The 16,656-nt window shown below is 40.5% G+C and overlaps 1 protein-coding gene across 2 annotated transcripts in view; it reads right to left on the bottom strand.

Annotated features, from left to right (window-relative positions):
* Positions 1–4,607: 4,607 nt before the first annotated feature.
* LOC143724279 (WW domain-containing transcription regulator protein 1-like) overlaps positions 4,608–16,656 on the bottom strand; it is a 57,547-nt gene continuing 45,498 nt past the window's right edge. The window contains exons 3-6 of one of the 2 annotated variants that reach the window (XM_077217256.1): positions 12,214–12,446; positions 9,810–9,931; positions 9,619–9,731; positions 4,608–7,485 (exon numbers count right to left, since the gene is read on the bottom strand). In XM_077217256.1, the coding sequence (XP_077073371.1) occupies positions 7,304–7,485; positions 9,619–9,731; positions 9,810–9,931; positions 12,214–12,446 (650 nt within the window). In that variant the 3' untranslated portion in view covers positions 4,608–7,303. Of the gene's footprint in view, positions 7,486–9,618; positions 9,732–9,809; positions 9,935–12,213; positions 12,447–16,656 lie in introns of both variants that reach the window. The other variant, XM_077217255.1, reaches the window with a different exon arrangement.

Here is a 16,656-nt window from a genome sequence, read left to right on the forward strand (position 1 = left end):
GTTTAATTTTATCTCAGGAAATCCATTGCTATATTAGTAAAATATTATTTGACACTTAATAAACTGTTGATTTAAAAAAATCAACCTCTTAGCTGTCCTTTGCATTTTTCCATATCACTCAGCAAAAAAATCAATCTTTTTTTGACTTCTCGCTTGAAAACAGGAAGCAGAAGGACAGACAGAGAGAGGATCTGGGAAGCACTCTGACAGACTCGGGAGATTTCGGGTTACAAACAACAGCTGGCCTGTTCGAGATGATTTGCGTAATTTTCATAACTAAACATGCAATAACAAGCACAAGTCGAAACTGTACTGACCGGTACCGACACGTTTCTGATAAGAGCTCTTTCGTGTAGATTATAACTCATAAGCCTGTCCAAGTTATTGAGAGAAGGCTTTCTGGATAAAGTAAATGTTTGTTGTTCCGCCGTTGTGATAATGATGTGTTATCAGTGTGTTTATGAGGGGAATGTTATTTTATGATGGGTTTATAGGCAACAGCTCTTCACACAGGAATGATTAACTTTATGTCCCATGATCCTATATTACTGACAGATTATCACCTCATGGTTTATCCGGCTTTTGTGGCAAACAAAACGCATTATAGTTGCATGATAAATGTTTTGTTTCTCGCCAAATAGCCAGACCAGCAAATATCACTTTATGTGTTTAATATGTTTGGTATGACAACAACAACATTGTGTAATTACAAGCAGCTTTAGGCAGTATTTCCCTGTGAAGCACGTGTACAGTAGTAATACTGTAGCAGCTGCACAGTAAAATAAACACAAATGTAAAAAAAAAATTACCTTAATAAGGCATTAGTAAAAAAGTATTTAGCTACTTATTAACAGATTAGTAGTTTATGTACTTTTAAATAGTAATTGGGCTATAAAAGAACATAATGTTCTTATAAAACCAACATGACTCAATGCAGACCTTCATAATTAATTGTATTTTACTGATTTGAACTCTGACAGAAATCTCAGTAGAGAATATCTCCCAGATGTTGAGGTGATGCTGAGACCTCTGCTGGACATCTGAGGAACTACAACATCATTCTTAAAGGGATAGTTCACCCAAAAATTTAACTTCTGTCAGTAATTACTCTCTCTCATGTTGTTTAACCCCGTAAGACCTTCGTTCATCCTCAGAACATGAATTAAGATATTTGTGATTAAATCTGAGAGCTGGATCACTCCTCCATTGGCCTCTATGGGATTGACACTTGTTCCCCGAAAAGTTATTAAAGACATCGTTAAAATAGTCCAAGTGACTACAGTGGCTCAATCTTAAGTTTATAAAGCGACGAGAATACTTTTTGTGCGCAAAAACAAAGAAAAATAACGACTTCATTTCAACTATTCATTTCCTTCTCTGTGGGCCTCGAGTCAGTTAGCGTAGTGTGATAGCGTAAAGCTTACGTCACACGAAGGCTCACTATTGGCCGACGCTGGTCATGTGTGTGATGCGTGTGACGTACAACACAGAAGCGCTGCGCTGTTACACTAGTGAACTCACTCAACGCCCACAGAGAAGAAAATGAATAGTTGAAATAAAATTGTTATTTTTGTTTGTTTTTGCACACCGAAAGTATTCTCGTCGCTTGATAAACTTAAGATTGAGCCACTGTAGTCACTTGGACTATTTTAACGATGTCTTTAATAACTTTTCGGGGAACAAGTTTCAATCCCTTAAGAAGCCTATGGAGGAGTGATCCAGCTCTCAGATTTAATCAAAAATATCTTAATTCGTGTCCCGAAGATGAACGAAGGTCTTACGGGGTTGGAACAACATGAGGGAGAGTAATTACTGACAGTATTTACATTTTTGGGTGAACTATCCCTTTAAACGTGTTTTGAAGGAATCCGCTGTATAAAGCTCCTAGATCATCTATAAATTTCCACAGCTCATGTCGTTGGGATTTTTTTGTCAACTGGAATTCCTTGAAAATATATATTTGCATTGTTTTATCAGCAAAACAATACAAAAAACACATGAAATAACAGTCCAACCCACTGAAGAGATGTATGTCTATCCCTCACAGCCTCGCTTTCATTCCCGTTAAACATCAAGATGGCGCTGCTGTGAATAAGGTCTGTAGACCCTTCGCAGAAATGTTACACATCATGTTCTCATGCAGTAAAAAAAACATTGCAGAGAAGAGGTTTAGCTTTTGATATTAAATAAAGTCTCAGCTTATATTTTGTCCATTTTTAAGAAATTCAAATGTGTGTTGACTGGTGACGGCTGTAGCGCCTCAAAAGCTGTTTCTCTTCCTACAAGTTATTGCATGAAATAAGCATGAACCAACATCAGAAGGAATGTTGTTTCAACCTCGGAGGACGTCAATACCATTTAAGTTAACGTCCGCTGACATTTTTCCACTAACGCCGGGTTCAGACTACACAATATTTTTGGCTGTTACGATAGTCAAAGATATCATATTATGCGATTTTGACAAGAAACATGTCAGACTACACATTGCTTACTGACCAATCATCTTGACTCGCCATCTTTAAAGTCCCACTGAAGTGCCTTGAAACACAGCATTATTCATAATTTCCACTGAAACAGGGAGAAGGTGGGGCATATTGAACAGCTCCTCCCCGTTTTTTAAAATAACCAATAGCGTTAAGTTTATGTCACAGCTCATCCAGAGCCGTTGAGCTCAGTAAAGCCACAATTTCCTCCTAATCTCTAACCGTTTCTCCTTCTAATCTCCTCCATATCGCTTTAAAATACACTATTCAGTTCAGCATTTAAATGGGTCTGATATGTTTTCTGGTCTGCGTTGACTTGATCCGCTCTGTGTGTGTGTCTCTGTACCGGAGCTATGACGGTTCGCGTGACACTAACCTGAAACCAGACTTCATTCGCCCCAATGGAAAACACACTTACACTCTCTGAATCGTTCCCTATCCCCTATATAGTGCACTATGTGCCATTCACCATGTAGAAAACAGTAAATGTGTGAAGAGTGGCTGATTCACCGGAGAAGGGGGCGGAGCCTCAGATGCTAGAGAGCACTTGATTGAACAGAAAATCTGATGAAAGCTGAAGATTATCCATATTGGAGGAAGTGAGACTTAGGTTTGAACGCTTATATCTTCTAAATGTGATTATTTAGACTCCGATCAATATTTCATTTCATAATATTTACTTATGTGTCAAGTAGCCGTGTAATAAGCAGGATAATGTACATCCAGCCGTTTGTTATCTCAGAATAAACCCCCTTCAGGATAATGCAAGACTCTGCTTTGGGGTCTTCATCACCCTGTCAGGGTTTATTCTGAGATAACAACCGTTATAATAAAAACACAACTGTTCATTGTTAGTTCATGTTATATGAGTTCCATTTAATAATGCTAACAGATAAATACAAATTTTAATTTGATTAATGTATTAGTAACTGTTGAAATTAACATGAACTAATATTAATATATACCTTGGAAGTATTCCTCATTCTTAGTTCATGTTAACTTATGTAATTAACTATTATGAACAAATGGAACCTTATTTAAGAATAGGGTATATAAATGTTTAAATATGCTTGTATTTAAGTATATTTGTAATTACACATTTGTAATGACGAAGTTGCAATTTAGTACATTTAAAGTATTCCAAGAACACAAAACAGATCGGCACTGATCCTCAACACACTCGTCTCCATACGCGCGTGATGACTGATCTTCAACAGATGAACTGGATAATATCCTGAATGTTCTGACCCAATCCTCCACCTGACCTGTAATGCCTGAATCATAATCATACACTGTTGGTTCGTTGGCCAGAGGAGAACTGAGCGACTGAGTCTGGTTTCTCCCGAGGTTTATTTCTCCATGCTGTCACTGATGGAGATTTGGGTTCTCGTCACTGTCGAGCCTTTGGCTTTTGACTTGCTTAGTTGGGGACACTTAATATTCAACAATATTATTGCTATTCCTGCATTGACACCATTATAGGAGAACTGAACTAATTTATATATTTATATATAATATATATATAAATTTATATTTATATATAAATTAACGAAATTAATAACTTTTTTACAACAGAAATGAACCATCACTGAACCTAAGCTGGACTGTGACACTTTTCTTCTGGAAACAAACTCTGTTGCATTATTTTTCAGTTATCTCTGTAAATCTGCTATTGAAACACTCTGTCCTGTAAATATAACTGTATATATAAATAAAGGTGACTTGACTACAGTTAAACATTCTATAATCAAATAGTTTACATGTGCTTCAGTATGGTAGTCAACACATTAAAATAATTGTACTTTTTTAAAGCACAACACAAGATTATTAAAAATGTTTTAAAAATATTTAAAAAGCACTTTGACTATTAAGTGGACTTAAGTGTTAAAACATGAAAGAGTGTCTCTTTAAGTGCACTTAATTGGCCTTTTATTTAGTTAAAAAAAAACTTTTCAAGGTTTTAAGTACAGTATATGGGACATTCAATACATTTAAGAGCACTTCTTTTTCACAAGAGACAAATGTCACTGAAATGGATAATAAATTGTTTATCCAAAGGTTTTTTCCCATTCCGGCTGGTAAAGACAAAGAACTGATTCATAAAGAAACACAGCTATACATCCATGCTAATAAACAATTTTATTCTTTTCCTTTTTTGATTTTACCGACAATTTTCGAGATTTCTTAGAGGTTACAACCACGTTTCTTACGTACAGTACACCGCCATCATATTTCTGTGGTACACTGTTTGTCTTCTGAGCTTTCCAGCATGTGACCAACGTTCTCACAAACCCTAATGCATGCTGAAGTGTTGAGCGCTACACAACTGGATCAACACATTACACTTCACCCCATTACACAGCCAAAAAAGTGTTCGGTTCCCACCCACTACTTTACAACTCTGTGGGAAATTGCATGATTCTGGTTTTGGAAAAGCAGTTTATATTATAGAAAATAGTTAAATCTTTAAAAGGTCCCTCTTGCAGAACTGGTCAAGACCAGCAGATCTCATCCTTAGTTGTCCAAAACTGAAGAAAGCGACCTCTGAATGATTCTCAAGGTCACTCGGGTTCGAGAACAGCTCGTATCGGCTCTTTCTGACCCGGGACTTAACCGTTCGGCCCTTATAAAGGACGTCATGAGCTCAGTTTGACCTACAGTTACTAAAACCCAAAATCTGCACAATCCACAAATCCAACACACTTTTCAATTCATAACCTGTCTATAAAGTAACCATACACAATAAAGAAGTCATGGTGAGGTGGGTCTACACACCCCCGATGCTATGAATATCAAACAGATCAAACATGCAATACAAAAATTAGACCTGTGTAGAAAAAAAAACATATTTATATGTTTATATATTGAACTGGATTTCAGCCAGGGTAATAAAATCAATAAAAAAACATGTCGGCCACAACGATCATTCGAATGAAGGCAAAATGATCCGAAAATACTTGATGCGCGATATTCCCTGAAAATATTGCGGGACTAGAGTAGTATTGCTGAATCCTTGGTGTATTTGTAGTGCTTCGAATTTTTAAATTCCTGAAAAGAAAATATCTAAAAACTATTTAAAAAGAAGTTCATACAGTGGCTCTTGATAAATACTAAACTGCAAACTAAGTAAATGCACCAGATGTCAAGAGCACAGAATAGAAAACAGGAATACTGTAGCAGTACAATAAAACATATATGATATGAAACGCTTGTCTACATGAGCATCGTGAGCTTGCACAATAGCTAAACTGGAATAAAAGTAAAACACATCTGTAATAGTTACTCGTTGGATATAATTCACAATGTAAAGCTTTGACAGGCACACTGCTGCTGATTTGGCAAAATGTGAATTATTAAAGCAGGGTGAATCTCATGAAAACCTAAGGACCATTATGATTTTTGAAGCATCTGAATCAGCTGGTTTTATACAAGCCAAAAATAGCATCACTCAATCCACCTAAATACATTAATTTATTCCAATAAAACTAGTTTTATGGTTTAAATAAGACAGAAAGAGCTTGTTAAGGTGGCAATTGCATGTTCCCAGTTTTTACAGTGCACATCTGTAATACTGTAACACATTTGAATCTCTCACTCTCGAGTTTGATTGTAATTCTCATTCTCAGTGATGATTCTTCTAATTAGTGTTTGGGGGAAACATGCTTATATATTAATCAAAAATTCCTAATGGTCCTAAAAATTGGCTTAATTTTCTTTAAGCATTTATTCTTATTTCTTATTATTGTTTTAGACATGTTCTTATGGAAGTTATTTCTGCTACAGAATAAAAATTGAAAAATTATAACTGTTTATATCACAATTCTGACTTTTTTCACGATTCTCATTTCCGCAATTCAGGTTTCAGTTTTTTTTGGGTACGTTTACACAACAATGTACCAAAAATTTACGATTTTATTTTCACGTTTTTCGCATACAGACGACAACATCATCAAAACGATCCCCATTCACACGGATCCGTGAAAACGACTAAAAACGCAGTATTTTTCATTCCAGGCCAGTAGGTGGCGACGTCACTTTATAAAGAAACACTATAGATTGAGCACAAAATACACATGCGCATGATGTCACCATTTTCACAAATTCACGTTTCTGTAGTTTAAATGGAGATGATAACGCTATCGTTTTCAAAAACTTGCACTTTGAAACCCGTTTTCAAAACTTTGCATTTTCAGGCCCCAAAACGCCATTGTCGTCTAAATGAACGGGCAAAACGGATAAAAGCTTTTCCGTTTTTAGTTGAAAACTGTGTCATGTAACCTGACCTGAATGCACACACATGCAGAATTTCAGAGAAAAAATCTGAATTGTGAGCTATAAACTCACAATTGAATTTGAAAAATACCCAATTATAAGACATGAAAGTCACGTTTACTCTTTTTTTTTTCCCCATGGCGGAAATAAGACTGCATGCATTATTTTCGTGAGATTCACCCAGACTCTCTCTCTGTGTTAAATGTACAAACACACAGCGCCTGTTAAACATGATCCGAGAGCCGGACTCACTTATACGACACTATTAATGCGTTTCCACTCTCAATGTGATCCTTCTGAACACAAACACAATCATAATCATAATCATATCTACCCAACATCAGTTACAATACAAACGCGTTTGTCTTCCTCTAATGCTTTGATTGACACATGCTTGCTCATTTGTTCACAGGCTAAACACTTTGGTATTGTTCTTAGACTCGTGGTGATTCTAACACCTAAAAAGTGAAACTAGAGGAAGAAGCTGATTGAATATATAATATAATATCTATATTTGTGTAAAACAGTCTTTAGTGTGCCGTATGGGCCTAAAGCCAGGTGAGGAAGGGCTCGCTCTTGTTCAGGACCGACTCCACGTCGTTGAGGATGGGCATGAGGTCGGCCCCCTCCAGGGTGCCCAGGTCCACGTTGGTGCCGGGCATGGAGTCCAGGAAATCTGGGAAGCGGCTCTGCTGGGGGACGTTCATACTGACCGGCACCATGTTCTCACCTGCACACGCAACACAGGAGCTCAGTCAGGAATACATATCACCCTTTAAACATACAGAAAACTAGCTGACAATGCTGAAAACAACATTGATAATAATAATAAATGTTGATTTGATGACAACAATTTGATGACTTGAGCATCCAATCATCATATTATACTGATTTCTGAAGGATCATGTGACACTGAAGACTGGAGTAATGATTCTGACAATTCAGCTTTGATCACAGGAATACATTACACTTTACTATATATTCACATAGAAAACAGTTATTTTAAATTGTAGTTATATTTCACAACATCATTTTTATTTTTAATCAAATAAATGCAGCCTTGGTGAGCAGAAGAGACGTCTTTTAAAAACATTAAAAATCGTACTGATCCCAAACTTTTGACCGGCAGTATATGTATATATATATATATATGTCCATGATCAGTGTATACAGGTGCTGGTCATATAATTAGAATATCATCAAAAAGTTGATTTATTTCAGTAATTCCATTCAAAAAGTGAAACTTGGATATTAAATTCATTCATTACACACAGACTGATATATTTCAAGTGTTCATTCCTTTTAATTTTGATGGTTATAACTGACAACTAATGAAAACCCCAAAATCGGTCTCTCCGAAAATTAGATTAGTGAAAAGGTTCAATAATGAAGACACCTGGTGCCACACTCTAATCAGCTAATTAACTCAAAACACCTGCAAAGGCCTTTAAATGGTCTCTCAGTCTAGTTCTGTAGGCTACACAATCATGTGGAAGACTGCTGACTTGAAAGCTGTCCAAAAGACGACCATTGACATCTTGCACAAGGAGGGCAAGACACAAAAGGTCATTGCTAAAGAGGCTGGCTGTTCACAGAGCTCTGTGTCCAAGCACATTAATAGAGGCGAAGGGAAGGAAAAGATGTGGTAGAAAAAAAGTGTACAAGTAAAAGGGATAACCGCACCCTGGAGAAGATTGTGAAACAAAACCGATTCAAAAATGTGGGGGAGATTCACAAAGAGTGGTCTGCAGCTGGAGTCAGTGCTTCAAGAACCACCACACACAGACGTATGCAAGACATGGGTTTCAGCTGTCGCATTCCTTGTGTCAAGCCACTCTTGAACAAGACAGCGTCAGAAGTGTCTCACCTGGGATAAAGACAAAAAGGACTGGACTGCTGCTGAGTGGTCCAAAGTTATGTTCTCTGATGAAAGTAAATTTTGCATTTCCTTTGGAAATCAAGGTCCCAGAGTCTGGAGGAAGAGAAGAGAGGCACAGAATCCACGTTGCTTGAAGTCCAGTGTAAAGTTTCCACAGTCAGTGATGATTTGGGGTGCCATGTCATGTGCTGGTGTTGGTCCACTGTGTTTTCTGCGGTCCAAGGCCAATGCAGCCGTCTACCAGGAAGTGTTAGAGCACTTCATGCTTCCTGCTGCTGACCAACTTTATGGAGATGCAGATTTCATTTTCCAACAGGACTTGGCACCTGCACACAGTGCCAAAGCTACCAGTACATGGTTTAAGGACCATGGTATCCCTGTTCTTAATTGGCCAGCAAACTCGCCTTCCCTTAACCCTATAGAAAATCGATGGGGTATTGTGAAGAGGAAGATGCGATACGCCAGACCCAACAATGCAGAAGAGCTGAAGGCCACTATCAGAGCAACCTGGACTCTCATAACACCTGAGCAATGCCACAGACTGATCAACTCCATGCCACGCCGCATTGCTGCAGTAATTCAGGCAAAAGGAGCCCAAACTAAGTATTGAGTGCTGTACATGCTCAAACCTTTCATGTTCATACTTTTCAGTTGACCAACATTTCTAAAAAATCCTTTTTTTGTATTGGTCTTAAGTAATATTCTAATTTTCGGAGATACTGAATTTGGGATTTTCATTAGTTGTCAGTTTTAATCATCACAATTAAATGAAATAAACATTTGAAATATATGTTTAATGAATGAATATAATATTCAAGTTTCACTTTTTGAATGGAATTACTGAAATAAATAAACTTTTTGATGATATTCTAATCATATGACCAGCATCTGTATATATATTGGTATGTCATCCGATCAGATACTGTGTAAGAATTTAGCAATGGCATGTAATAATAACATCGCAAAGCGTTGTGTGTGCGTCACCTGTGTCCATCTCCTCCATGTTGTTCAGGAAGTCCTCAGGAGTGGTGGGAATACTGTAGCATCCCAGTCCGAGTCCACTGTCTGTGCTCTGCTCTCGGGAGTGATACGGCCCACTGCACACACACACACAAACACACACTCTTTAGCACAGCTTCACACACTGGAAGTGAGAGGGTACGGAGGACACCTGCCTGTTGAGGAAGGGATCTGAGCTGTTGTTGGGCATGTTGGCCTGGGTCATGACTGGAGAGCTGATGGCTGGAGCCACGGGTGCCATGTTCTCAGAGTCCATGGGCAGCTGTCGGAGCGCCACCTCCTGGAGAAACACACACACACACTGTAACCCGGCCGCAGGCACATTGACAATCGTGAACAAGAGGAACTCAAACACTGAGAGGAAGAGCTAAAATAAACCTGACAATCTGTGCTGATAAAACTGCTTTACTAGCAGTATTATAATAAACTAAATATACCTTGTATTTCCAGTTATTAATGCTGATGTGAGTATCAGGAACATAGAAATGTTGATTATAAATTCTTTACATAATACATTCAACAACTCAGATTAAAACTAGTTAAATCTAAATAAAATAGCAGTTGTAAAGACATTTATATATATATATATATATATATATTTATATATACTAGTATATATATATATATATATATATATATATATATATATATATATATTTATATATACTAGTATATATATATATATATATATATATATATATATATATATATATATATATATATATATATATAGTCTTATCGAGTTGGGCTGGTGCTTTCTAGTGGTAGCTATATTGTGGAGCAACGAAGTCTTTAATATTTTCCTATTCATATGAAAATATGAATATGAGAATATTAAATACAATAGACAGTGTATCAATACATCCTACTAGAAATTGTATTTACACACAAACTCACTCGCGCTCAAACTACTAATTTAGTTTAGCCAATATTAGAATTTTTTTTGCATGCATAATTCTTTATTGTGAAAAACTAAGCAAAAGCTTAGCATACAGCTGCCGTGCCAAAAGCCAATAAAAAACAAGATGTAAGCAACATGTTATCATGATTTTTACCCTGACTTTACCATGAATTATCCAAATTTACAACTTTATTGCCATGACAATATAACACGTAAACCCATAAGGTGACTGGATTATTTGAGCTTTAAATTGTTTATTTCCTTTTTACAGTTTTAACAATGAGTTTTATCAGAAGAATTAGTGTAAATGCTTTTATAAAACGATAATCTTCACAGTGAAGCTTTTAAATGCACTGGTCAGAGCAGCTCAGGCTGTTATATATAGAGATTCAGGGTGGAGTGAAGAATCCAGTCCAGCAGAAACCGTGGAACACATCCAGCTCCAGAAACCAGTGAATGACTTACACACACACATGCAAAAACTGCATGTGTTCTCACACAGAAAAGCATGTCCATGATCAGAAACTGAGTGAACAGAGCCAGAACTGTTGAATGTAAACACAGTATGTGTTCTTGTCTGAATCATTCCTATAAACATGAGCTTGATTTATGTGTGTGGACCACTAGGGGGCGTCAAAGTTCACATCAGAGCTTCCCAGCCCTTTCCCTGAGCTGACCCTTGTGTTAAGTATGAGAGTCATATATTTCATTCCCCATTTCAAAGCACTGCTTATCAAAGACTATAGACATTAGCTTGATCCAGCCTGAAATATTTAGCTTTCTGTCATTATTTGAGCGTTTAGAAACAGAACTAATGAGAAACTTGTTGTCAGATTTCATTGGTGATTTAAAATATGAAATTTAATTGTAAGCTTGGTGAACAGTTTTGAAGAATTTGATGTTTCCCCACTCAAAAAGACAGAAGCTGCACTTGCATGACTGAGAGGCGTTTCAAAGTTGGCCGCCGAGGGAAATGACTTATCTTAAAAGGACTTTGCTTCTTATACTGTACACTGTAAAAAACGATATGATCAATTAGTCATGGCAACATATGTTTTTTTAATTACTTTACTGTCAAAATAATGTAAGAAATTTCACATTTTTATAGTAATACAAGATTCAACTCGATTTTTAAAGTCAGTTTAATATAATATAAGTTGAAACGACTTGTACAGGGAAATTGATTGTACTTGATTTAAGGCAGCAACTGATTTTTAGCAGTTCTTAAGTTTTACCCCCGGTTTCCAGACTAGGCTTAAGCTAGTCTCAGACTAAAATGCATGTTTAAGCTGTTTTACCTGAAAGCAACTTGTACTGATATATCTTAAAATATGCCATTGTTTTGTTTTAAGATTCACACCAGTAATGTTTTTTCTAAGAAGGGAAAGCCTAATCTGCCTAATCCTTGCTTAATCTAAACCCTGTCTGTGAAACAAGACCTTAAAGTTGAAATAGGTGGACTTTCTTTTTACATTGTACACATTTTATTCACATTTTTAAAATAATCTAAAAAAGTGAAATCCTAATCAGTTCCACTAAAAGCAACCCCTACGAGAGCTCTGGTGACACCTGGTGGGGTTTGAGGCATCCAGAAGAATAAACCGTTCTACACAGCACTGTGAAGAGAGGACTTTTCTCCCTGTCCAGTAGACACTCACCTGTCTAAGGAGCTCCTCCTGTCTCCTCTGGATGCGCTCTCGCTCCATCTGGATGCGCTGGAGCCTCATCTTCTGCTGGTGCTGCTGCGCGCTCATGTTCATCATGGGCTGAGAGCTCTGCTGCTGCTGGGAGCCCTGAGCCTGAGCCTGAGCCTGAGCCTGGGCCTGGGCCTGGGCCTGAGCCTGAGCCTGCTGCTGCTGGAGGTGCTGCTGATGGGCCTGCTGGCTGAGCACTGAAACACACACACACACACACACACACTTCACTGAGCATCTGACGCATACGGAGCAAAACGTTCTTCACTGGCAAGCTCTAAGCTGATCGTCGTTTACGCGTCTACAATGAGTGACTCTGTGAGGGAGCCTTTTTCGTCTTTGGCTTTTGTCTTGTTTAGTTGAAGACATTTAATTTAATATTCAACAATATTATTGATCTTCCTGCATTGACACCATTATATGAGAACTGAACTGAGCTGGACAATGATATCACGGTTTTCTCCAGAGAGGCTATATATATATATACACACATATATATATATATATATATATATATATATATATATATATATATATATATATATATATATATATATATATATATATAAATTAACTAAATTAATAACTTTCTACAAATGAACTATCCCTGAACTTAAGCTGGACTGTGATGCTATTTTCTTCTGGAAACAAACTTTGTTGCATTATTTTCCCGTTATCTCTGTAAAGCTGCTTTGAAACCATCTGTATTGTAAAAAGCGAGATATAAATAAAGGTGACTTGACTATATTCTTAGTTATAGTTATATAATAAGTACTAATAAGAAAAGTACTTACTACTTTTTCTTAAGTCTAGACACATTTTTAATAATTTCTTCTGTGTGGAGGAATTTAAACAATTAAACTGAAAAAAAACTGGCTTCACTGTAACGTCTCGGTTACATATGATAACCCCCGTTCCCCGAAGGAGGGAACGGAGGCGCACGTCATGACCGACTAATAGGAATCTCGGTAGAGAGGCAAATGTACTTTGAGTGAAACTAAACAAGCCAATGCACATATCAGCTGCGCAGCCTCACAGCGCGGGTATATAATGCGCAGCAGGTGCCATTGCACTTCAGCCTTTTGCTGAGGAGCCAAGCCTGATAAGCTGGCCGCCCAGGCGGGCGGCGGCAGTTGTGGCGACGGGACGAGGCGTCTGTTCCCTCCTTCAGGGAACGAGAGTTACCATATGTAACCGAGACGTTCCCTATCAGTCGGTCTCTTAACGTACGTAGTGACCGACTAATAGGAGTCCCTACCAAAGCACCACAGCTGCTGCACCCCATATAGCGCCCTGTGCAAGCCTCTACACCTTCTTGCCTGGAAGGACGATAGGAGGAAGCTTACACAGAGTGAATCTGTCACTATTGTTCCATGATAACCCATACAGTGAGACATTGGATAACACTGGGAAAGCATGCCCTTTCTGCTAGGAAGGAAAATGCTGCGGAAGCCACTTTTTTCAAGGAGTTATGTGGGAAATACATATGGACTAGCCCGAAGATTGTACTACATATGAATACTGGGTGACTAGTCCAGGGAAAGAAACGGGCTTCCGTTAGGAGCAGTCGTGGAAAAATATATACATATGGGATCCCCGTAGGTTCACACATATGGGACTCAGCCTAGACCCTGTTCTCAAAGATTTAGCGAATAAAGGCCTGGCACCGGACGCTCCACCATGTCCGGGCCGAGGGTGTTGGAGGACTCAATAGGTTTTTCACTCTGGAATAATAAGGGTGCACAGTAGGGTGCAGCAAGCCGACAGTGCCGGACCTCTCTGTGCTTCTGTCCGTTTAGGGTGAGAACACGGGAGGAGACCGGCTTTATACGTAGGTTATAATATCTATCGAACGTGTTAGGTGTCGCCAAGCCCGCTGCTCTACAGATATCTGTTAGCGAGGAGCCACATGCCAGCGCCCAGGAGGATGGAACGCCTCTCAGGGAGTGAGCATGCAACCTGAGCGGTCAGGGCTTGGCTTACCAAAAACAAGGCAATGGCATCCACTATCCAGTGGGCCATCATCTGCTTGTAGACAGCCCTTCCCTTCTGCTGGCCTCTGTAACAAACAAAGAGCTGGTCTGATGTCCTGAGACTTTGAGTTCTGTCCACATATAAACGCAGAGCGCGAACGGGACAGAGCAAAGTCCGGGCTGGGTCTGCCTCCTCCAAGGGCAGTGGTTGCATGTTCACTACCTGGTCCCTGAAGGGAGTGGTAGGAACCTTTGGGCACATAGCCAGGCCGCTGAACTACGTGGTTGTCAACCGGCCCGAACTCTAGGCACGATTCATCGACCGAAAATGCCTGCCGGTCCCATACCCTCTTGACAGAGGCCAGTGCAACCAGCAGCAAAGTCTTCATGGAAAGAAGTTTTAAGTCTACTGATTGCAAAGGCTCAAAGGGAGCATCCTGAAGTGCTCGAAGCACCAGGGAAAGATCCCAAGAGGGTTGAACGACCCCAAGGGGGCTCGAGGAGGATTTAATCGTCTCACCCCCCGAAGAAACCTGACGACCAGGTTGTGCTTTCCTACCGTTTTGCGATCTATGTGGTCGTGATATGCTGAAATAGCGGCAGCATGTTCTTTGAGGGTGGAGGGAGAAAGCCTTTGCTCCAACCCTTGCTGCAAGAAGGAAAGCAAAGACCCTATTGAACAACTTTAGGGGTCTTCTCGGCGAGAAGAACACCACCCGATGAACAGGTTCCACTTCAGGGCGTACACACGTCTCTTGGAGAACTGGGCCAGGGAGGAACTGTCACGAGGAGCATGAGTTCTGGGAAACAATTCCTGGTGCGCCAATAGGGAGTCACCAGAAGGACCTGCTCCTTGTCCTCCCTGACTTTGCACAGTCTGCGCAAGTAGGCTCACTGGGGGAAACGCATATTTTCTGAGGCCCCGGGGCCAGCTGTGTGCCAGGGCCGAGTGTTCCCTTGGTCGGAGTAAAACAGCTGGTAGTGGGAGGTCTTTGAGGAGGCAAACAGGTCTACCTGAGCCTCCTGAACTCTCTCCAGATCAGCTGAACCACCTGGGGGTGGAGTCGCCATTCTCCCGGGGGCACAGTTCGTGATAGGTCGTCGGCCACACGGTTGAGCACACACCGGGGACATACATGGCTCGAAGCATACTTCAGATTCTTCTGACTCCAGAGGAGGAGATGGTGACAGGAGTGTAGAACACCTTGTTGATTGATGTACGCAACGGTCGCAGTGTTGTCCGTACGGACCAGTACGTCCCTGTCTTGTATTGGCCTTTTCAAGTGGCTCAGAGTAAGACGTACTGCTAGCAACTCGAGGCAGTTCATGTGCCAATGCAGTTGGGGGTCAGTCCACACCCCTGACACTGCATACCTGTTGTACGTGGCACCCCAGCTGGTGGCAGAGGCATCTGTGAACAACACAGCATGCCTGAACACCTGTTCCAAGGGGACTCCTGCCCGCAGGAACGAGGGTCTGACCACGGGCTGAAGGTCTGGCAGCACTCCGGTGTGATTGCCACCCGGTGAGTGCCGCGATGCCAAGCCCATCTCGGGACTCGGCCATGAAGCCAGTGCTGAGGCGGTCTCATATTAAGCAGGCTGAGCGGGGTTACCGCTGCTGCCACTGCCACATGCCCCAGGAGCCTCTGAAATAATTGAACATGTTCAAGCTGTTCAGCACCGACTGAGCGCGTTCCTCTGTGAGGCGCGCTGTCTGTGCGACCGAATCGAACTCCATACTGAGAAAAGAGATCCTCTGCACAGGGGAGAGTTTGCTCTTTTCCCAGTTGACCTGAAGACCCAACTGGCTGAGGTGCCTGAGCACAAGGTCCCTGTGTTCGCATAGCTGATCTCGAGAGTGTGCTAGTATCAGCCAGTCGTCGAGATAGTTGAGGATGCGAACGCCCTGTTCTCTCATGGGAACAAGGGCACCCTCTGTGACTTTCGTGAAGACACGGGGGGACAGGGACAGCCCGAAGGGTAGAACTTTTTACTGATATGCTCGACCATCGAACGCAAAGCGCAGAAATGGCCTCGGTAGAAATTGATATCGAGGAAGAATCGAGACATCTGGGGAGGTATGGATCGAGGCAGATGTACGAGGACTCCGCCCCTTTGCAGGAACGAGAGTCTCGACCGTAGCTCCGCGATGGTCATCTTCCCACAATGGGTACATGACTCATCCCCGAACGCTGCCTCAGCGTGTTCGAGGCCCAGACAGCGACCGTGACCATCCCGTGACCCCAGGTAATAACCACATCCAGAAACACAAAGATAGAAAGTCATCTTGAAAAAAGACACGATCTATCTGTGTAAGCTCTTTTAGGGACTGCTCTCACTGGTGCTGAAACACGCAGGGTCTCTCTCTCACTGGTCTTACCAGCCATGAAAACGGCTGTTGAGCGCTCTCATTGCGCACCTTACCAGCTGTG

Source organism: Siphateles boraxobius, unplaced genomic scaffold (assembly GCF_051911475.1).
Source record: "Siphateles boraxobius isolate OS27281-9 unplaced genomic scaffold, OSU_SipBor_1 71, whole genome shotgun sequence".
Classification (NCBI taxonomy): Eukaryota; Metazoa; Chordata; class Actinopteri; order Cypriniformes; family Leuciscidae; genus Siphateles; species Siphateles boraxobius.